Source organism: Galleria mellonella, unplaced genomic scaffold, assembly GCF_026898425.1.
Source record: "Galleria mellonella isolate WM207_F2 unplaced genomic scaffold, CSIRO_AGI_GalMel_v1 utg139, whole genome shotgun sequence".
NCBI classification, from domain to species: domain Eukaryota; kingdom Metazoa; phylum Arthropoda; class Insecta; order Lepidoptera; family Pyralidae; genus Galleria; species Galleria mellonella.
In genome coordinates this window covers 742,400-766,911 of record NW_026441995.1, presented here as the reverse complement: position 1 = coordinate 766,911, position 24,512 = coordinate 742,400, and the positions used below count along the sequence as shown (strand labels likewise).

The 24,512-nt window shown below is 34.9% G+C and overlaps 2 protein-coding genes across 2 annotated transcripts; both read right to left on the bottom strand.

The window, feature by feature from the left end:
• Window positions 1-4,273: 4,273 nt before the first annotated feature.
• Window positions 4,274-7,979, bottom strand: LOC113510384 (ecdysone oxidase-like). Its single transcript, XM_026893838.3, has 3 exons — window positions 7,838-7,979; window positions 6,935-7,068; window positions 4,274-6,362 (listed from the first exon to the last, which is right to left on the bottom strand). Exons 1-3 carry the CDS (start codon window positions 7,950-7,952, stop codon window positions 4,842-4,844), a joined length of 1,770 nt encoding a protein of 589 aa, XP_026749639.2. The 5' UTR covers window positions 7,953-7,979; the 3' UTR covers window positions 4,274-4,841.
• Window positions 7,980-22,632: 14,653 nt separating this feature from the next.
• Window positions 22,633-23,613, bottom strand: LOC128202581 (uncharacterized protein K02A2.6-like). The gene has a single exon (XM_052903391.1). It carries the CDS (start codon window positions 23,611-23,613, stop codon window positions 22,633-22,635), a length of 981 nt encoding a protein of 326 aa, XP_052759351.1.
• Between the last annotated feature and the right edge of the window lie 899 nt (window positions 23,614-24,512).

The window sequence follows — 24,512 nt, the reverse complement described above, 5'->3', positions numbered from 1 at the left end:
GTAACCGTTGCCTATAGACATGAGCAGTACCATGGACATAACAGAGTAGACTGTTTCGTCCATGATACCCCCCATGCGTTGCCATTCCTGAGGACTCAGATGTTATTCCTCTATAACCTGTAAATTCACAGTCATATCGCACCCTTCAAACCGAAACACAGCCATGCCAACACAACTGCTTCACGGTAGAAACACGAATGGGACAGAGGTACCCAAGCAACTTTTGTACAAAGTCTTCCTCTGGTAAAATCATTCGATTATGCAAACTAAGCAGTAATAAAATTTCATTCGTATTTTACACAAAGATAATTAGCTTAAAATTCTACCAACTATTGCGTCCTTAATCCAATTTCGCCGCCGAAATGAGGTCAACTCAACTTTGGGTAAGTGTCGTGTAATTCGTAAAGATGTCGTAAAAGATCCATAAATTGTATATAATTAATTAGGATCCCACTAATGTAATTATTTCATTGCCATTCCTCATTAAAGGTTAATTACAAACATGTCTGCTCTTGATATACGCAATAATTGTTTTAACTTGTAGATAAATGATAAAATCCATTTATTACTTTTACGGCTAGACGTTCGAACTGTTTAGGTGAAATTTGAAATAGAATAATTACTAGCTATATTCCGCGGCTTTCCTCGCATGTATTAAATATATTTTACGTGTCAAATAAGGGACAAATAAATCTGTCAGTGGAAAGAACAAGACATTATTAATAATGGGGATTTTTTTTTAATGGGTGATAATGGAATGGTAACCCCACCCGCGCTATCGGTATACACCGGCGGGACACCAGTGAAGAATGATAGGTGAAAATGAAGCAGGTCAGTTAGCCCATCGTGACGAACTCAACAACAATTGTTCACGATTTCCAGGGGGAACCACGTGGTAGTCGACCTAATAGGGCATATTGCTAGCAATGGGGCTGTCAAACTCCATTACTAACAATCCCTTTCCCCCTAAGATTAGTAATGGGGATTAGCTATCTCATTGCAGGCAGAAAGATTTTAAGTGAATACTCTCTGATTCCCTTTAAGTACCGGCCTAATGTTATTATTCCCTTAAAATAAGGTTTAAAATATATTCTTAAATAAGGCGCAGGTGTTTTACCGATATCTCGTAACTATTCAATGTAAAATGCGTGGAAACTTCACTCGTTTACCTTTCAATTGGATCTATACAATTTATCGTAGTAACTTACTTTCCTATCGATTTATCCAAATCATTATACGTTCCAATTCGTTTGCTTTGTGAGACCTCAATTTTATACCATTTTCAATACCTTTACATTATTCCGGTTTGAACTAGGCATGGATTTGTTAAATCAATCTACTGTTATTAACTCTATTTTTTATACACCTTAGAATGGCAAACAAGCTGACGGCCCACCTGATGGAAAGTGGTAACCGTCGCCTATAAACATGAGCAGTACCATGAACATAACAGAGTATATAACGGGTGACTGGTAGAAAATACCATCAGGCATTAAATGTGCCTTGTAAACATGTGTGCATAAGTATAAAGTGCAAAAGATGTCACTTATTGGCGGGAGCACCAAGATACCAGCTCGAATCCTTCGACTAGAGCTATGCGAATTATCGATGATCCCAGGCTTACAAGCGGTATCGAAGTCTTAGGAGAGATTTTGCCTCACACTGCGTGTTATACCGCTTGTACAACGGATGGTGCTCAGAGGAATTGTTCAGTAAGATGCCCATGGCCACTTTCTATCATCGTACGGCTCGCCATCGACAGGGAGTTCACCATCATATCCTATCATATATATCATATCATCATATCACAGCTCTAGATGATCTATACCACCTGCACCATCAGGTGGGCAGTATGCTTGTTTGCCACCTGAGTGATATAAAAAAAATATATTATATTTTTCTATAACAAGTAGCGAAGATGAAAAGAATCGTACTGGTCTGATATCTATGTATAGGATTCCATAGAATTTAATTGCTATAAAGCCATCACCCATTTCGATATCGCCCACATTTACCTGATATATATATATATATATATATATATATATATATATATATATATATATATATATATATATATATATAGTAACATAGTACTACAATTCGGGCTGTTTCGGTGGACATTGGAACCTGCATGTTCTAGAAACGTGACTTAGATACATCCAGAGTTACGTGACATGATTTGAGATACCTACCTGTTAGTGCAATGAATTGCATAACGACCGCCAACCTAACCGTAACAATAGATATTGGTGGTTTCATCGTTTTACTACAAAAGGTAACTCATTTGTAATTCTATCTATATAAACAGTTTATAACAAAACTCTATCTAGTGTCTAAGAGGTTATAGTATTTTTTAACTCGAACCACTGCTGAACATAAGTCTCCCCCTTGAGGACTTTTGCCAGTATTTGCCACACTTTTGGCAACTACTAGGCCCTGACAACTGCAGTTAGGCTCTAAAGATATTTTAAGAGGGACGCTGCTGCCCATTCCTTGCCTTTCCTTTGTCGCTTCTTACGACACCCACGGGAAAGGAATGGATGACCTATTTTACGCACACACACGCCATCATTATAATAAAATACATACCATCTATGGTATTGCTCATGTCTATAGGCGATGGTTATCACTTTCCATCAGGTGGGCCGTCAGCTTTTTTTGGATGGCAGCTTCACCTCATCAAAGTGGCGATGGAACTGTACGTCACTGGAGATGTCGACAGTAAAGCCGTAACGAAAGATGGAGTCACGAGCTATTGTTACGAGAAAACGATTAAAAGAAAGAAAGATAACAATGTAGACCATTATGGACACAAATCTCTTTATGACCACAACCATGAATCATGAAAGCACCTCGATAAATTAATTCGGGACAATGTAAGTTCACCGTTGCGAGGTTCGGGCAGAATGCCAAAAAAATATGTAGTGTCTCTTTTATTTTTCGAGCTCTTCCTTCTACGAGCTCGACAATATAGAGTGAAATATAAATGATTAATAACATTTTTAGGGTATTCCACTAGTAAAACTGAAACAAAGAATAATTAATGGATTGTCATTAATATGTACAACGCATCCAGCTGTTTTGCTTAAAATTTTGATGAATTTAGAGGAAGCAAAAAAATAAGTATATACGTATGGATTACTTAATGGTCGAGGAATGCAAATCAGCTTCCCTCTTGGAGCATGAAAGAAGCTTAAATGCGATTGCCAACCCACCTGATAAGTATTGCAACTATCGCTAGTACTGGCACTGGTTAAACTCTTCTTACAGGGAATGCCTATGTGTCAGTAGATAGCTAAATACAACAATAAACAGACTTCAAATATGGCAAAATCAGTTATTTTACTTTAGCAACTACTGAAACTGATTTTAATAAAAATTTTATAAGACCAATATAAAATTATATATTTTCAGATATATAAATAACTGATTTAACGAACTATTACTAATCGAATTTCGGAGTTTTTAAATAATAAGCCAAAAAGAATACAACCATATATATAGAACCTCATCCATTTCTTAAGTCTGTTAGAAATAACACTTACAATAGGAATTTATCATTCGATTATTATAGTATGGCATCGCAGTGTCAAAATATCCATTTTGCTTACGAGATTAATTGTAAAATATACTGGCTTATATACTTTATTAATATGAAAAAACACACTTTCAATTACAAGTGAACACTTAAAATTATTTGCAATATTTTACAATAAGAACTTGTTAAAAATACAGCATAATGGAATTTTTATTACTTATTTACAGTCTGAAACCATAAATAATAACTTTGTGTAGCACACTCGTGAGTTATTTCAATTAGGATCCGATAAAAGCCGCCATTCCGTAGACCACTTTGCGTCGACTTTAATCTCTGCCAAAGCACTTCACATACAATTGTTTTGACTGGACGGGCTTGTAGTCTCATGAAATTTATCCAACAATACATAAATATGGTTTATTTGGGTTATATGCCTCACTTGTTTATGTATCAAATCTTTTACGGGTTCATATAAAGTGCCAATATGACGGCCCTGCGTGTAATTTCAGACCCCACTACACGTATTCTCTGAACTGATGTTTTACAACTAAAGCAATAAAATTCAAAACTTAAACTTTATCTAGTATTCGTGTCACTTTTTTATTTTAAATTACATTAGTAGTAAACTAACTCATAACTATTAAACAAAGTTTTTTAAAAATGCAAACTAAACAACAAATAAAGTAGACTTCGATGGTACGGTCATATGATGAGAAGGGATGATAGCTACTTGATAAAAAACTGTCATGAATATCTTTACAAAATGTCGGGGAAAAGGAAGACCTCTCGCTAAATGGTGATCCAATATCCAATAACCAAAAAGTACTAGGATTAAGGATTGAAAGAAGAAGCAAATTAAACAGCACGTTTAAGAAATCATTCATAATAATATAAAAACTTCCTTTACAATGGCACGTAATTTTCTAAAAAGATTATCATTTTACAGACTTTCTTTTACAGACTGCAGGTATCAACTACAAAATATTTGATGTTAAATTTCGTATTCTTGTAACAGAAATTACATTAAATTTCTTAATCTTTAAACAAAAAATAATATCGAATTTACATAATATATTACGAAGACAAATATACATGCAATACATTTTACACATATCTTTAATGAGCAAATTAATGAAACATTATTGTAAAAGAGGTAATTGTCTATTTGGTGAAATGATAAATAATAAAGTATATATTATAAAATATCCATTTAATAATGATTCGTTGATTACTTTTTTCATATTGACATGTTACATCATTTATTTATATTATGTTCCAATCCATTAAATAGCTCCATTGTTTATTTACTTTTATTACCTTTTATTTTTAAATAATTTATTTTGTTATCTTCCTTTATAAAGTCTGCTGCTTTTTCTCCAATCATTATAATTGGAGCGTTAATATTTCCAGCAGTCATAGTAGGTATGACACTCCCATCCGCTACTCGTAGCTTTTTCACTCCGCGTACCCTCAGTCTCCCATCAACGACTAATCCCATTGAACAAGTACCTATGTAGTGAAATATTGTTGTTGACATGCTAAGCACATGGCATTTCCAGTATTCTTTACTACCCGGTTCAAAGTTAGTGCAACTTGGTGACACCAAAAACTTTGCATCGACCTCTTTGAAAAAGCTTGAATTCATAATGCAGTTGGCATGCTCTGTATAAATTGCAGCATTTTCCAAATCCACAGAATTAGAAAAGAATCCGGAGTGAATTAATGGATAATCTTTTGGATTAGAACTTTGCAATAAAATCTTACCACGAGATTTCGGGTATAGATCTATAGTCTGTGAAAACAATACCTCTCTTCCTTTAGCATTTTGATAGTAATTATCGCATATGCTGTCTTTAAAAGCGACACTAAATACACAACTTGACAAAAATGTATCGTGATCCATAATGGTATTAATAGACTGGTAATCCGGGACTAATTTAGATTTGTTCAAACTTACAAACCCATTAAAAGTAGGGAATGTATTAAAGAAGTTTGTACGTTTCGGTGCATCCTCTATTTTTTTCGTTGCATAAACTGAAATAACAGAAACTTGGTCATGGAAGTTTTCCCCTACAGGAAGGCTGGAAATTACTTTAATACCTAAATCTTCGAGATGTTTCTTAGGTCCAATACCTGAGAGCATAAGTAACTGTGGAGAATTTATGGCTCCGGCTGATATTATAATTTCCCTATTTGCTTTAAAGTTAGAAGTCTTGTCATTTTCATTTATAGCATCAACACTTACAGCATTATTATCGTTATCAAAGTTAATTTTAGTGACTAAAGTATTTTTTAGAACATACAAATTAGAACGGTCTTTGATTTTTGAGAGAAAACTTTTAGCTGTGCTTTGTCTATGACCATCTGCCATTGTAAGTAGAGGTTCCGTAAAACCGAGAGTATTATTCGAGTTTATATCTGAAACTACATTGAATCCGAGTTCTTTAAACACTTTCAAGTAATCTTTAGTTTTCTCATTATATTGCTTAGTGACTTTTAGATAACCAGTACGTCCATGAAAATCTCCAGAAGGTGATTTCAATAGAATAGGATCTTCAAGTTTTTCACTTTTAATAAAATATTCTAGAACGTTTTCATATCTCCATGTTGTATCATTTACTATGTCTGTCCAGGTATTAAAATCCTGTGGAACACCTCTGTTATAAAACATATAATTGTTACTACTACTTCCACCCAGCATTTTGCCTCGAGTTAAATCAGTAACACTATTTTTATGTGATTGTTGCGAATATCCATCGTCTACTGAAGTATAATTCCAGTCAACTGATGTATGTTTCAAATATCCTACTAGGCCCGGGATCTGAAATAGTTATTATAATATTACTAATAAAAACATGATAATGATTTTCATGCTGTGTGGTCCCGGCATAGAATAGGCCACCCCTTCCTTTCCCGTGGGTGTCGTAAGAATCGACTAAGGGAGAGCAAGGGATGGGAAGCAGCGTCCCTCTTAAAACATCTCTAAAGGATTACTGCTGTTGCCAATCCAATAAATTCCGGTTTTTAAAAATTTACATTCTCGTATCAGAACAGGTATGTATTTTTCCTACTTACTTAATTAGAATTATTGAATTTCCATGGTATAAGTATGTATATTAGAAAACAATATATTTCTATGGCATGTCATGCATCTATCGCATTAGAAATATAGTGTCTCCCTCCATAAAAAAGGAACCATTGCAGCCACACAACTTTCATAAGGTTTTATTTTTATAATCTTACACTTGGGTATTGTTATTTATTCACCCTATAATCTCTTATGACTGCAGCAATACTAGAGATGTAAAAATAGTTGTAAACATATTTTATTACTCTATCAATACATGAAAAACCTTTTTTCGTCACTCCGAAAAGCAAGAAATGTGTACTAACGTCTGATTCAATGGGTGGATCGCCTCCAGCTTCGACCAATAAAACTTTTATATCTGGATCTTCTGTTAGCCTGGTGGCAATAACACAGCCTGCTGACCCTGCTCCAACTATAATGTAATCGAACACGTCGCCATCTGACGACATTAAAACATTCATATAATTATCTCCTATATCAAAAGAATTAGACAAAAAATAGAATAAAAAAAATATTACTATTAGAATTCATTAGACATTAGGAGAAGAAAATTCAGGAGGCCTTAGAACCTTACATAAGAAGAAGCCAACCACCAGGAATCACTCCAGCGAGCCTAAGGCGGTCGCCTCGAGGATAATTCCGAGGCAAAGGGGCACCCAGAGGCTCCCACTTGAGCCCTTTCGAGGGCTAGCAAGACCTACGTAACGTCTTATTTCAACTTTTTATATATCGTATTTATTTTTAAAATCTAGTACATTAGAAGAGATTACCGTGGCTATAAAAATAAAAATAAAAAGATTATATGTGAATTTAAAATGTAAAAGTGCATGTATACATATGTCATTCCATTTTCCCTAAAGAAAGACAATAATCAATTATAATACAATTAATTTAAAACCAAAACAACGATATCTCTATTGCAAAATTTTAAAATTATCCGCATTTGTTACATTTAAATAAATATATATAATATTTACAGGGATTTATAATTTATAACTAACTGTTGAGTTTCTTTTAGCTTCTACTCAACAGAATACAAAAATATCTCAGTAAAATCATAAAAAAAATACATTTGAAAGTATATGAAAGCTTAAAGTTAAATAAAGTTTATATTGACTTTGAATTTTAAACGTAGACACAAAAAATGGTCACGAATTTAGAATGTTTTTTTCCTACTTTCATTTCAGAGTTCCATCAATTTTACTTACCATTTACAACAGCTTGCTGTGGATACAGGAACGATGTAAGGTGCAAGGTTGTGGCCAAAACTTGAAACGCGTTTTGTGTCCATTGTATATTAGACACTGTCGCTGCAGCATCCATTCCACTTCAGTGTAGTTTGAACAACTTCTCCACAATGACGCGTTTCGTTCAAGTTCCCTATAACCGTGAAATGTATTGTCCCAAGATGTTACAATGTAAATCTCGGGGTCTACCATAAAATGAAATTGCGAATTTTCTAACTCAATTTCTTATTTATTTATATGCTTTTGTACATTCTTATATAGTATAGATATTAGGTTATAACAAAAATGTACACGGACTTGTCCCTTAAAGGGATTTCTTCATATTCATATTTATTTTTAATTATGGTAAATTAAGTTTAATTATATGTACATTTTATTTGCTCATTTTTTTTTCTCGTTTGTTGTTTATATTGTATTTTTTACATTGCACTGAATAAAATATTTTTCTTTCTTTCTTTCTTTCTTTCTTCCAGTCAACCTTGGGAAACCGAAAGGAGAAAGAGCCTATAGAGTTTGTGTATACAGCATAACATATATGATGCAAAAATAATATAATAGTGACAGAGTATGGATAAATAAAATTATAAATATATACAAATTAATATAAACATATATAAAAATAGCGAAATATATATTATATAAACATAGAATAACCATTATACATGTTAGTAACTCAACTGTCAATTGTATTATAAAATCTTTTTGTTTGAGCTTTGAAGGCATGGACGTTCTGCGTCATTCTGGCATCATTTGGGTGGGAATTCTAAAGTCTAGCAGCTTGCTGTAAAGGATTTGGTGTAGACGTGGGAATTGTGAATAGGTAATTCCAATGTATGATGTTTTAGACGACGCGCACGGGGATTGGAGATTCTAAAGGAAAATTTCTCTCGGAGGTAATCCCAGATCAAATACTCAAACAAAATATCTTGTTTTTACTCGTACCAAAATCGGTCTAATAAATCGAGCTTAGCATTATCTTCATCATACATTCAACCATAAACGTTCAAAGGATTAATATTTTTAACATTTTTAATACATATTATGTAATTTTAACATGAAATTTGTGTTTCGTTTAGCGTCGAAATTTCGGAAGACATTTCATGGTAGACCTTCCGGTTCGGTCATCACGTGAATGTTGTTAGTGAGCCAAATGCGCCAATATCGTACAGAGAAATGTGAATACAATAAACACAGATTGCAGGGACTATTTTAGTACCAGTCTTTGTTTCATTGTAAAGAGATTAACTTATTAAAATTCTTACCTTACATTCAAGTGGCCTATTTGGTAATTGTCAAATTTCTACGCACTTCAAAGAGTCTCAATTCTTATTTTTTTTTTTATGTTTGTTACTAAACAGTACTACTACTTGTAACACCGTCAGTTGTAAACCGATTTGAATTTTTTTTTTTTTATTTTGAAAAGTTTTCTGTTTTTAAACGACTTCAAAAAGGTTTTCAATTCTGGAGGTTTGTATTTTTTTATGTTTGTTACCCCATAATTCCGTCGGTTCTATACCGATTTGGAACATTCATTGTTTATTTTGAAAAGATATAGATTGTTCCTATAGAAATTTGATCAAAATCTTTTCAATCATCTCGTTTTTAATTCAAAACAATAGATTTCGCCATAATTGAAATAGGTTTATTAAAGAAACAATTTAATTATATACATTTGAATATATTTGAAGTGTTTATAACATTTTTTTTTCATAACAAGCAGTTTATCGTAATGAAGAATCTTCATAGGCCTCCCCCATAGACTGCCATAAGGAACGGTCCTAAGCCACCTGCATCCACTAACTTCCTGCAATGCATTTAAGGACGTCACTTCATCTAATGAGAGTCGACATTCGCGCGTACGGGGCCATCACTCAGGAACCTTAGTGGTACGCGAATCCGAATGATTTTGTTATTCGAATAATTAGTAATTACTAATTTTATATTTCGACTACTAAATTAGTAATATACAAAATTTCGTATTCGAATGATATTACTAATTAGTAATAAGATGTACACCACTAATAATGAAAACAAATTTCTTATATCTGTATCCGCTAACTTAACAATAAGTGATAGAGAATGGATGACCAAAAATAAATAAAAAATAATAGTGAGTGTTTTTTTTTTACAACACAGAAGGTAAACGAGCATGCGGCTCACCTGGTGGTAAGTGACTACCGCCGCCCATGATCACCCACAATACTAACGGCATTGCAGGTGTGCCTTTTTAAAAGGAATATGCTCTTTTCTTGAAGGTTATGTTGTCGTATCGGTTCGTAAATACTGAATAGTGTATATAGTGAATGAAACCAGTAATCGAATCATTTTTTATTTTTATTTATTTAATACAAAAAATTACAGCTCTTAAAAAAAACAACTTACAGGCTAAGTCATGCTATGCTAATACAGCTAATAACAGATTTTAATTATACAAACGAAAATTATAAATCTAAAGCAAGGTAGGCAAATTAAATTGAGTGTATGCAAGTAATGTATGTATGAAAAAACTATGTATAACAATGAGTGTTCATAAGTAAGGTTAATTAATATACAAAATAAATAAAGTCCATGTTTCTACAGTTCAAATATTGACAGCAATGATTAAGTAATACAATTTCATGTAATTACAAAGAGGTATATTTGAAAATGATTCGAATAATTCGAATGAATTGCTCAGTCGAATAATTAGTAATCATATTAGTAAAGTTGCGCATCGCTAGTAATAAAAGTTGGAGACGAAATCAGCTCAAGGCCTCTAGACAAGTAGCAAGCGAATTCGTCGATGGAATCGACATCGCTAGCGAGTCCGTGAGATGGAATGAGTCACTCGGCGTTGCTATCTCATTTTATCTCACAGACTCGCTAGCGATATCGATTCCATCGACGAATTCGCTTGCCACTTGTCTAAAGGCCCAGTTGACCAATCCTGACGAATTTCACAAGAATTAACCATGACAGTTACCAAGCAGAACCGCGGGGGAAGGAATTATTAGTAATGGGGAGGTTAATCCCAATTGCTATCAATATACCCTGTCAGGTCGACCTCCACACGGTTCCCCCTGGAAACTATCGTGACTAACTTATTGTTGAATTCGTCATGATGGGCTAACTGACCTGCCATTTCATCCTCGCCTATCATCACTCACCCCGCCAGCGTATACCGGTAGCGCAGGCGGGGTAATGATGCCATTTTCATCCATTAAAAAAAAAGTAGAACCACGTGGAGGCTAGTCTAACAAAATATATTACGTACAAGCAGTGGGTACACTAGTCCCTGTTACAATAATTTCCCCCTTATCTACGGGAGATTGATTGTTTACTTGTCGACCTTTTGACATGGGAACATCTAGTGGTCAATGAAAGACTGAAGTGAGCGAAGGTAAGACTGAAGTTAGCGGCGTCCTCTTCTGGCAACAAAGTAATATTAAAATAAAATCTTGATAATTTATATCTTTTTAAATATTCAAGTTTTTTTTTTCAAAAATGGCTATTTAAAAGTAAAACAAACAATAATATTACATAGAATAAATTTATTACTGTTTTTTTTTTTTTATTATTATATAAAAGTATTTGAAAATCCCAATGTTAATGGTTTACATCGGGGTTTTCCCTTGAGCGTATAAAGAAGTTTATTTCAACGAATATTAAGCTTGAGCGCATTTTATTAGAGGCACTGTGTGTGATAGTTATATATATATATATATATATATATATATGTTAGGTCTATTATACTTATATTGTTAGTTCAATACTTAATAATACCTAATAAAAACACAGAAAGTTTAAAATTTGTACGAAAAAAAAGTTATGTTACTCATTTTATGTTTTTTCCTATTTATTTTGTTTGTACATATATTTGTGAGTTGTAAGTAATGCAAATAAATTATACTACATATCTATCTATCTGAATACATAAAAACATTTGGACAGACCGTACCTAATACATATTTACTGTCGACTAGTATGAGCATAATGAAGCATAACTGATCATACACGTGTAAAACAATAATACAATGGCCGACGCGACATCATTCAAGGAAATACCAGACTTTGTATAATGCTATTTGTTTAAGTACCTCTGTCTCATCCGTGTTTCAAACGTGAAGCAGTTGTGTTTGCATGGCTGTGTTTCGGTTTGAAGGGTGGGCGTATGGCGTGAATTTACAGGGTACAGAGGAATAACACCTGAGTACTCAGGAATGACAACGCATGGGAAGTATCATGGGCGAAACAGTATACTCTGTTATGTCCATAATACTGTTCATGTCTATAGGCGACGGTTTTTTAATGAGTGATAATGGAATGGTAACCCCACCTACGCTATCGATATACGCTGGCGAGGCACCAGTGAAGGGTGATAGGTGATGATGAAAGTAGTTCAGTTAGCCCATCGTGACGAATTCCACTAAAATTAACCAAGATAGTTTCTAGGTCTAGGTTCCACGTAGAGGTCGACCTGATAAGGTGTATTGCTGGTAATGGGTCAGTTAGATCCCATTACTAACAATCCCCTTCCCCCCTTTTATAGGCGATGGTTACCACTATCCATTAGGGGGGATTGTTAGTAATGCGATCTACCAGTCCCATTTCAAGCAGAATACTCGGTCAGGTCGACCTCCACGTGGTCCCCTGTGGAAACTACCGTACTGAATTCCTAGTGTATTCATCACGATAGACTCACTGCCTTTGCCTTTTCGTCTCAGTTTCTTGCCATCACATCTTTCATTGGTGCCCCGCCAGTGTATACCGTTAGCACAGGCACGTTTACTACTCCATTGCCATTCATTAGGTGGGCAGTCAGCTTATTTTCTATTCTAGGTTCCATAAAAAAAAATGTAAAATCATAATTAATTCTTTCTAAATAGTGTAAAACAATAGTCTTTCTGTTATTGCGTTTTTTTTATACGACTTAAAAATTAAATAAGCTGACGGCCCACCTGATGGAAAGTAGTAACCGTCGCCTATAGACATGAGCAGTTTCGTGGACATAACAGCGTATACTGTTTCGCCCATGATACTCCCCATGCGTTGCCATTCCTGAGGACTCAGGTGTTATTCCTCTATAGTAACAAAATAAACCAAATTGTAGACTGAAAATAAAAAATATTATATTAGGTAAATTACTATCGTGTTACAAGTTAATTAAGCTATCTTCTTAGATATGTACGTTCAAAGTTAAAATTAAGCACAGGTGTTTGAAATCGGTGAGGCTGAACTTAGATTAGTCTTAGCAATTATTAAGTGGAGAATTAAACTGCTTATTGGAAATTCTCCACTGAGTATACATTTTGAATATTCCGTTTTGTTTAAACATATAAGTATATCACATAATATTATGTTTAAATAAAACTTTAAAGAAAACGTATTTATTTTATTAATAATTGTGTCGTATAAGCACTTAGCTGTCCACTATTGAACATAAGTCTCCCCCTTTGGGGGGTTGCCAATAATTGGCACGCTTGGCAATCGGAGTAACAACCGTAGTCAAGCTTCAGAGATGTTTTAAGAGAGACGCTACTGCCCATCCCTTGCCCTCTCTTAGTCGGTTCTTACTACATCCACGGAAAAGGGAGGGGTGGCCTATTCTATGCCGGGACCACACGACCGTAATTGTGTACTGTAGCATAGCTCACTTAAAGAAGGTGTCAAGTATGAGAGTAGATGGATGTAATGAAAGGAGGCGATAGAAGAAAAGGTGGATGGACTGTCTAAAAGATAATATGCATAAAAAAGAAGTGAGTCCAGATTCAGATGGCTAACAGGGGAGAAGGGATTGTTAGTGACGAGGGCTACCAGTCCCATTGCTAGCAATGTACCCTGTCAGATCGACTTACACGTGGTTCTCTCTGGAAACCTACATGCTGAATTCTAGGTTTATTCATCACGATGGGCTAACTGGCCTGCCTTTCATTCTCACCTATCATCCCTAACTAGTGCCCCTCCAGTGTAACAAAGGCGGGGTTACCATTCCATTATCATCCATTGAAAAATAAATAAATAAAAAACAAGGATCTGCCAAGAAAATAAATAATTAGTTACAAATAGTTTTCTTATAGCGAAAACGTGATTGTCAATTATTGTCTTAAAATTGTGGAAAGTTTAAGACACGAAAGCAAGCAACACAAATTGGTGCCTTTAATGATTTTATGATAGCCATAAATCAATTTCCAATTTGTTTCCAATTGATGGATTGACATAGTTATAAATAGATTATTGTCTGTAATAACAGTAGTTTTACCAGAGGGAGACTTTGTACAAAAGTCGATTGCTTGGGTACCTTTGTCCCATTCGTGTTTCTACCGTGAAGCAATTGTGTTTTTTTTTTGATGGGTTCTACCGTGAAGCAGTTGTGTTTGCATGACTGTTTCAGTTTGAACCGCGAGGGGATATGGCAAAGTAAATTTAACAATCCCTTTCCCCCGAAGCAGTTATGTTTGCATGGCTGTGTTTCGGTTTGAAGAGGAAAAACAATTTACAGGGTGAGTCATCTGAGTCCTCAGGAATGGCAACGCATGGGGAATCAATACACTGTTATGTTTTGTGTATAGGCGACGGTTAACTTTCCATCAGGTGGGCCGTTTGTTTGCCATTCTAAGTTGTAACAAAAAACAAATATTATAATTATATAGAGAATGATAATTTTAATATGCTATTATAGTTAGTCTTCTAAACCGACTTCAAAAAAGGAGGTTCAAACTTCGATAGTTTTTTTTGTTTGAGTTAATCAAACTCCTTCAGCTGTAAATCGATTTGGAATAGAAATTGACAAATTAACCCATAGAAATTCTATCAAAATCAATTTAATAGTTTAGTTTTTAAATCAAAACTAGTTTTGCCACAACTAAAATATTTTTTACTGGAACACAATTTTAAATTTCTGAAGGCCTTTTAAACCCACATAAAGAATATCATGGGGACACGGTATACTCTTTTATGTCCATGGTACTGCCCATGTCTATAGGCGATGGTTATCACTTTTTGTCAGGTGAGTCATCAGCTTGATTGCCATTCTAAGTTGTATAAAAAAAATACTCTGCAAAAGCAAGTATCATCCTAACAAACTCATCGAAGAACTAACAAATGATTCGAACATGCAGCGCGAAATAATATACTTGTACCAAACTTTTTCCTGGCAGTTTTGAAGTCACTCTTTCATCAGTTAAATTAAATTTAAATTCTGTAAATATTAATACCTCATATATTCTCACTCAAATGTAATATTAAATGAGAATATTGAACAATTAATTCTATATTTATCATTTCTTTTGACAAATAAATATTTTTTAATTAGATTTAATTAGATTTACGCCCACTACAGCGTACGTGTGGGTTTTAGAAAAAGGAAAACCAATGAATTAAATCATTACTAGATGGCGTATCAAGATTAAACATACACCGTAAATTAGGTTAGAACTTCAAAAATATAATATCAAATTAAATTCCCGCTTATCTCGAAACATTTGTATGGAGACACTCTGTCTATATAGGGGGGAAAGGGATTGCTAGTAATGGGGTCTAATAGCCCCATTACTGGCAATGTACCCTCTCAGGTTGACCTCCACGCGGCTCCCCCTGGAAACCATCATGTTTAATTCTTTTCGAATTCATCATGGTGGGCCAACTAACCTGTATTCATTCTCACCTATCATCTTCCACTGGTGCCTTGTCGGTATATACCAATAGCGCGGGCGGGGTTACCAATCCATTTTCACCCATTAAAAAAAAAAAAAAAAACTCTGTCTATATAATCTAAAACTAGACCAATTGAATTATAAAAACGACCTTTTAAATTAATCAATTAATTTAATTTCATACTGTTTATAATTACTCCTCTCCATCCAAAGGTTGCCTGGAAGAGATCGCTCTTAGCGATAACGTCGCCCATTGTTTTCTCACTGTGATTATTTCTTGTAATTGTTTGTACCTATAACAAATTTACTATTGTAATCTTTTGGAGGAAACAATAAAGAGTATCTATCTATCTATTTATTTAATTCAATAATTTCTACGTGTACCCACATGGAGTTTTTTTTTCATGAGTGAAAATGGTATGGTAACCCCGCCTGCGCTAACGGGATACGCTGGCGGAGCACCAGTGAAGGGTGATAGATGAGAATGAAAACAGGCCAGTTAGCCCATCATGATGAATTCATCGGCAATTAACCACGATAGTTTCCAAGGGGAACCGCGAGGTCGACCTGGTTGGGTATATTGCTAGCAATGGGATTCTCAGTCTCCATTACTAACAATCCCTACCCCATCCCCGTATGGAGATTGAGTTGACAAGGTAAATTGCCAATAATGGGCACTTTAGACTTCATTACTAACAAACCCTTTTTTCCCCCTATATCAGGTCAACTATCAGTTTATTTGCCATTCCAAGTTGCTTAAAAATACCCATAAAAGATCACCAATAACTAAAGATCTCTATAGAGTACTTTCAGTATTAAATTTCGTGAGATCCTTACCTTTTTTGTTATAGAAAGAGCACTTGACAAGCACTTGATGTTTCATGAGTACCTCAGCATAACTGGAGTGGGTGTGAGGGCTCTTAGGAATCTGTGATACAGAATATAATTTCAGGTATAATAAATATATCTTTTATGTTCGATTTAACGTAAATAGCAAGTGATTATTATTATATAGACACGACTTGGACATGGTCTAGGTCAGGGGTGGGCAAATACTTTGATAGTCGAGCCACATTGCAGATGAAAATTTGACCCCGGGCAAAACAGTTTTTTTCTATAATAATTTTGAACTTAATTTTTACTAAGGATGTCAATTAATGAATTTCAAAATCAACATATTTGAATCGAAATATTTATTTATCAAGTCGTTTGAATAAAAAAAAATTAAATAGATAATTTTTAAGCATTAATATCAGATAATTATTAAACTGTACATTTATCATACAAAGGTGTTGTTAAAAGTATGTATTACCACTATCATCTATGCTTAATAGATTAAGTCACAAAAAACATGAAAAACAAATGCTGGCAACACTGTGGTGATTTACATGGACTATTAATTTGACAAAACGTCAAATTAATAGTTTATACAATGATTCAGGGGCCAAACAAAATTCTACCGCAGGCCGAATTCGGCCCGCGGGCCGCCATTTGCCCAGGTCTGGTCTAGATTATTGATCTTACGACTAAAATCCGTGCATACGAATTAGCGAGCAAAAAATTAGTACAATATGAGATACTAAACTAAAAAGAATATATTTCCAGTAGATTTTTTTTACTACATTTCTTTCATGCAAATTAGAATGACAAACAAGCTGATGGTCCACCTGTTGGGAAGCGGTAACCGGCGTCTATAGACATGAGCAGTACCGTGGACATAACAGAGAATACTGTTTCGCCCATGGTACCCCCCGTGCGTTGCCATCCCTGAGGACTCAGGTATTATTACTCTGTGCCCTGTAAATTTACGGCCATATCACACCGTTCAAACCGAAACACAGCCATGCAAACACAACTGCTTCACGGTAGAAACAGGAAAGGTACAGAGGTGCCCAAGCAAACGAGTTTTAAACAAAGTCTCCCTCTGGTAAGAGGGAATGGTGTAATCACCTATGATAACGGTATATAATGGAATAACAACAGTGAACGATGAAACGATCAATCAAATGTGGTTATTTAGCCCATCGTCAGATAAATAGGATTAAGACGTAAGAAACTTTCTGTTATAATTGAACAAAGCTAGCAGTGTGGTTTAAAGTCCGTTCTACTCATGTCGTTCACAGAGAATAGAAAGTGTACAGCGTGCTACTACTTACTAACCTTGGTTTGCACAGAATGTATCGCATAGATGCTCGTACAACCAGCATCTTAACTTCTTCACTATGCACACCCTGTTTGAACATCGCCGCCTGCATGATTTGGTATTCCTCCATAAGATTACGCGTCATGACGCGGACTGTCCTGAGCTTTTGAGTGAAATTAATTATGTAGTTCCTCACAGTATCCCTAGGTATCCCATCAATAAGTATATATATCGTCATAGCCGTAGAATACTGACAGATCTATATATGTAATCTTTGTCAGATCCGTCAGTATTCTACGACTATGACGATATATGTATATGTGTATTTGTACGATTAAATATATTGTAATTAATTTAATTTTGTCTGTTTAAAAATTGTCACAATATATGTACACCGCTCTACCCGCTGACATTGATGCTCCTTTCCACTTTGGGTTCGCTGGAAGAAAACTCTATTAGAGTTACGCTCGCCTTTGTACATCTGATTACCTCCGTCATATTCTTATAACTGGTGTGTACAATAAAAAATTAAATAAATAGATAAAAATATTTTATGTGCCACTGTGCAAAACTAATTTAGGATTGAGTGCTCCGCTTGCAAGAATATGCAGTAACTGTAATCATATATGCGGTCTAGATCCGGATATAGACGTAAGCCGTCATGGCTTCATCGTTGGCAGTGTTTCGTGGTAAGGCACTGAACACCATGTAGATTTGATGGTATTGCCCAGTCTTGCTTTATATTTGTATTGAATTTTGTAACGAAAAATACGTAATTATAAATTTAATTTATTATATTAATTATATTATGACATTTATACGCATGTAATCTGTAGTCAATGTTGTGTACGCCTGCTATACATATGCGTGTCAGCGTGCTACATTAAAAATGTTATTAAATTTATGTATAATATGTATACTGTTGGTGCGCCTAACTCGAAATATATAAATAAAATAAAGCCATAAGTTTTAGCAATTTATTTCTAAATGAATACAAAGATGAATTAAAATTCCTATTTGGAACTGAATAATTTCAGATATTTATTAATTTAAATAGCAATGCTGCCAATTACAAGATAAGATAAAAAGAAACAATCTCAGTTATGTAAGTTCTTGGAATAAAAAGCCTGTCTACTTAAATTATACAAATGGAATATCCGTTGCCAGAACAGGTAAAAATTTGGTCAGCTATATATTAGCAGTTGGGCGTGGGAGGAGGGATTGTTAGTAATGCGGACTACTACTCCCATTGCTAGCAATATATCGTGTTAAGTCGACCTCCACGTGGCCCTCCCTGAATGGTGGTTGCCATTATATATATGTATATGTATGTATTTGTATATGTATGTAGATGTATATGTATATATATATATATATATATATATATATATATATATATATATATATATATATATGTATATATATATATATAATATATATTTTCGGCTTTTTATTTTTTATACATACACGTGTTATTCCAAACGGCTGCCATTTTCAATACATTTAAAAACAAAAACCTATTTTATGTTTCTTTTCAGATATAAATGAAAGTAATCATTAAAGATAAGCATCGGACGTCAAGATACATTGTATTCGTAAGTATATAGAACACTGATAAGAAAAAACAAGTCATCTAATTTGACAATTAGCTGACAAAAAGTTGACCCGTTTTTGAGGCTCGATTCTCTATCTATATAATCTAAGGAGCCAAGTAGGTAGTTTTTTTACACCCACAACACTAACGGCATTGCAGGTGTGCTGTCGGCCTTTTAAAAAGGAATATGCTCATTTCTTGAAGGTTATGTTGTCGTATCGGTTTGGAAATACTGCTGCTGGAAGTTGATTCCAAAGAGTGGTTGTGCGTGAAAGAAAGTGCCTTGAAAAACGCACGGTAGAGGACCGTCACTCAACCAGATGGTTGGGATGAAATTTTAGTTTATGGTGGGTTGTACGATGGTGAAAATCGGCAGCAGGTATCAATCCGAATGAGTCCTACTTTATGCGACGGCAACTTCGAAGGTGTGAAGCGTAACCATGGTAGCCAACTCATCAGGTAAATCAATAAGTTGCAGCGGCACATAAAAGGCTGTGAAATAGAGCCTTCCCAATGGGAGCAACAAGCTAATAATCAGAACGGATCAGAATCTCCATTCTATGGAGAGCTCTAACAAAATCAAAAATTAATAATTTTGAAATATCACATCTTTCTCAACTGGATGAAAAGAGAAACAAAATAAATCGACCTCGACTCGACCACCAGCACCAATATATTGTCATTACAACAGCAATGGTGTACTTGCATGGCCGTTATGTGCAAGAACTTTATTAAAAAGATTTGCTGTGTATACCACATTCTTGTATTTTTTATGCGACTTAGAATGGCAAACAAGCTGATCAAGAAAATGGTAACTATCGTCTATAAACATGAGCAGTACCATGAACATAACAGAGTATACTGTTTCGCCCATGACACCCCCCATGCGTTGCCATTCCTGAGGACTCAAATGTTATTCCTCTGTCCATAGGTATTACAGTATTTTATCGTCCATGAATCTGATTATATCTTTAGGCAACGGTTACTGCTTTCCATCAGGTGGGGCATATTTATAATATGTAGTGTGATATATCCTTTTATTTCGTAAATATAATTATTATTTTAATAAAATGCAATTTCACATGACAGAGTATATATTTAAATCTAAGACAGTAAAAATGTCAGAGGTTAATATGTTTTTTAAAAAGAGTATACGATGAGGTTGTAACATTATGTATGTATGAATATGATTTATATACAATGTTTGTCTGTCTCTACAATGTTTCTTAATCATAAAGTAGTCGTCTCGGAGGGCGTCTGGTACGTACACTACGACGCAATGGTACGGCTATTTCCTCGGCCGTAGAATATGCCTCTTTAGTAAGTGGTATTGATGTCAATTGTTGCCGTTCTTGTGGTAGCTCACAGGGTGATGTTTGTAACGGTGTAATTGGAGCATTTGCTTGAGTTTGCTCTGGAGAAGGTTCCTGAATTTCTGATGTTGGGGCCTGTAATGGAGTCATACTCGCTTGTGAAAAAAAAAAAAAACTTATATGGTTCTTTAACCATATATTTTGAAGTACTTTCAGCTTCATCAATTGCTCGAGAACGTATATGATCTGCATGTTTCGTTTTTCCACACCATCAGGTGTTTGAACTAGGTACGAATAACGGTGAGTACGTAATGTTACAGTAGCAGGATGCCAAGTTGATTCATTTCGCGTGCGTATATAAAAAAATGGGTCACCACTAAATTCTTTTAAAGGCTGATCTCCATGTAAGTTAGTTTGAAGTTGTTTGAAATTTAGTGTTTTTCTTAAATCTGGGCGTAGATTGTCAAATACACAATTTAGTTGATGGCCAAACATTATTTATGCTAATATATATATGTAGAATGTGGTGTATTACGATAACTGAACAGAAATTTCTTAAGCGTTGTTTCAAGTTAGCTCCGTCTTCGTTACTAGCTGATAACCTTTCTTGAAAGTGCGAAGCAAGGCGTTCTGCTAATCCGTTGGAGCGAGGATGGTACGGTGATACCCGAATATGTAAGATTCCATACTGCTTGCAATAACAAACTCATGCGACGTAAATTGTGGACCATTATCAGATACAATAATCTTGGGTAGACCGAAAGTAGTAAATATTCCATCCAGTTTAGCACATAGTTTTACTGTAGTAGTTTTAGTCATTGGTCGTACTTCAATCCATTTTGATAAAGCATCAACAACTACTACCCAATACTTTCCTTCGAAAGGACCTGCGAAATCAATATGAATTCTTTCCCAATTTTTTTAATAGACCAAGAGTAAATAGGGAGTTCTGGATCATTCGGCCTGTTTTCTTGACATTTATGGCAAAGTTTAATATATCTATCTATATCTTCGTCTATGGAGGGCCACCAGACATAAAATATAGCCAGAGCTCGCATAGCAGATGTGCCTGGATGGCCGCGGTGGAGGTAGTGTAATACAGCTTTTTGTATCCCTTGTGGAATTACAATTCTTCCGCCCCACATTATAATTTTATTCTCGATGGCAAGTTCTTCACGTTTTTGATAGTAAGGTTTTAGGTGACTATTACATTGATTCTTCCAGCCAAGTTTAATATGATTGGATACTTCCCTTAGGACGGGATCTTTTCCTGTTTCTTCTTTAATCAGTTTCTCTGAAAGTGTTAAATCAATCATTTTTATCGCTTGCAATCGCGTAACTATTTTATGTACAGTGTTCACCTTCAGACGGTATTTCTCAGGGTTTGGCATTCTTGACAAAAAGTCTGCAAGAATATTGTGTTCTCCCTTTCGATACTCAATGTGATAATTATAACACCCAATTGCTAACGCCCATCTCACCAATCTGTTATTAACAAGTTTAGGCAGATTTCTTTGTGGGCCTAAAAGGTAGATTAAAGGTTTGTGATCAGTAATTAATGTAAAACGGACTCCTCTTAAGAACTGATCAAATTTTTTGATACCAAAGTAGAGAGCTAATGCTTCTCGGTCTATTACAGAGTATTTACTTTCTGCAGGTTTTAATTTCCTAGAAGCATATGCGACCGGTTGTTCAATATTGTGTTCTTTGTGGAAAAGAACAGAGTGAAGTCCTTTTTCGGAAGCATTACAATAGATAAAGCATTCGTTTATCATCATAAGCTATCAGAGGTCTTGTTTTTGTTATGCAGGTTTTTACCTTTTCAAATGCGGTTTGTAATTCTTTCGTCCATTTCCATTTTTTTCGTGAAGATGTTAACTCGTGCATCTAACAAAGTGTATGTAAGTGCGGAATGAATCGCTCGTAAAAGTTGACCATTCCTAAAAAGATCGTAGTTCTTTAGTATTGTTTGGCGCTGGAGCTTTAGCGATTGCATCAATTTTTGTTTTAGTTGGGCGTACACCACGTGCGTCAATTATGTGTCCAAGATATTCAATTTCGGGTTGGAGAAAACTTCATTTTTTTAAGTTAACTTTGAGGCCAAATTCTAACAATGTCTTGAAGACTGACGTCAGAGTACTTAGGTGTTCGCTGTCATTTTTCCATGTTACTGCAATATCATCGAAGTAGACGGCCGTATTCGGGATGTTGTCTAGTAGTTTTTCTAAATAATGTTGAAAAATTGATGGTGCTGTTGCAATACCGAAGGGCATTCGATTGTATTGGAAATATCCTTTATGTGTTGTTATTGTAAGATACTTTTTTGATTCAGGGGCAATTTCAAATTGAAGATATGCATCCTTTAAGTCAATTTTGGAAAATTTTTCACCATTTGCAAGCTGTTGTCTTAATTGGTCAAAAAGTGGTACTGGATGTAGGTGTGTTATTAATGCAGGGTTGATTGTGACGCGATAATCACCGCAAATACGAATTTGACCATTAGGTTTTACGACATTAACTGTTGGAGTTGACCATTCTACGGGTGTTATGTTAGGATCCACTTTTGTGATAATCCCTTCTTGCACTAATCGATCTAGTTCCAGTTCAATGTTCTTTTTGATACTGAATTTTACAGGACGTGGTGGAAAATGTTTTGCTTCTGTTCCCGGTTTAATGTGAATGTTGACCTGATAGTTTTTTACTTTACCAAGTTTGTTGTTGAAAAGTGTTGCGTAATTTGTTAGGATGTTTTGTAGTGTCTGTTGTTCATTAATTGCTTTAATAGAATATACAGCTTCCGGAAATTCCATTCCAAACATTTCACTCCAGTCTAATCCAAACAGCATAGGGTCTGAAGTCTTCATGACAATGACAGGAAGAATTTTTTGTTTTCCCTGTATTTCCACTGATGCTTCTGTTAGTCCTCTTGGTTTAAGTTTAAAATCATTATTTCCATATGCTTTCAGAGGTGGTGAACGTTTTAATTGTGGTGATCCAATTTGTTTCCAAAATTTTGTATTTATAATAGAGAATTTCGACCCTGTATCCCAATCCATTGTACAGGGTATGCCATTGATAATGGGGTCTATTCTCTTGCAGTCTTTGTTCTTGTTAAGGTGATATACTCCTTGTTCACTACATTCGTCGTCTGTAGTAGTTGACGATGATGATGATGATGATTCATTCGCGTCTTGGTAGCGAGATGAAGTGGTGTTTTGAGTCCTTTTAATGCTTTGTGTGTGCGGCCTGCTGTCAATAAAAGCGCGTCCTGTTTTAATGCAACATGATTCGAAATGGCCGATTGTGTCACATGCTTTGCAATTATGATTTATAGCTTTGCATTCATCATTACTATGCTTCTGTTTATTTCCACATCTGAAACAGTGGTCTTTTTTGAGTTTTCTGTTTATAACTTTATTGTTTTTATTGTTTGTACGTTTATGTTTATTGTCTCTTATTCTTCTAACAATGTTATCAGATTCTGCTATCTCTCTGGATTGAGCGAAAGTAAATAGTTGTTGGAATGTGACTTCTATTAATTTTCCAGTCTCATCTTTCTCAAGCAAGTCAGGCCATCTTTGTTTTAGGTCTAGGCCATCTTTGGTCTAACGCTGCATGATTAAGGCCTGTTGCAAATCTATCTCGTAATTGTCTCTCTAGCAAATTGTCATATTTGCAATCCTTACTCAGTTCCTTTAGCCTGTTTGCATAATTTGTCATTGACTCGTTTTGTTGACGTGTTGCATTCCAAAAATCAGTGAGGGCTTTATACCTTGTTTTTTTGTACCATAAAGGTCAATTAATTTAATTTTAATGTCGTTATATGTCGATGTTTCAAAATGCGGTGTGAACGCTACCTTAACTTCATGGAATATTTCAGGGCTAAGGCATGTGAAAAGTAATTGTCTCTTCACATTGTCAGTGTCTCCACCCCATATGTTACATTTGACTTCAA

Bases quoted from the DNA above. Each gene is read 5' to 3' on its own strand.
- LOC128202581 (XM_052903391.1), bottom strand. From the start codon at position 23,613: ATGGATTGGGATACAGGGTCGAAATTCTCTATTATAAATACAAAATTT.
- LOC113510384 (XM_026893838.3), bottom strand. From the start codon at position 7,952: ATGGATGCTGCAGCGACAGTGTCTAATATACAATGGACACAAAACGCG. The intron at 7,069-7,837 runs GTAAGTAAAATT...TAATGTCGTCAG, and splicing joins ACAGCAAGCTGTTGTAAATG to ATGGCGACGTGTTCGATTAC. The intron at 6,363-6,934 runs GTTAGTACACAT...TAACTATTTCAG, and splicing joins ATCCACCCATTGAATCAGAC to ATCCCGGGCCTAGTAGGATA.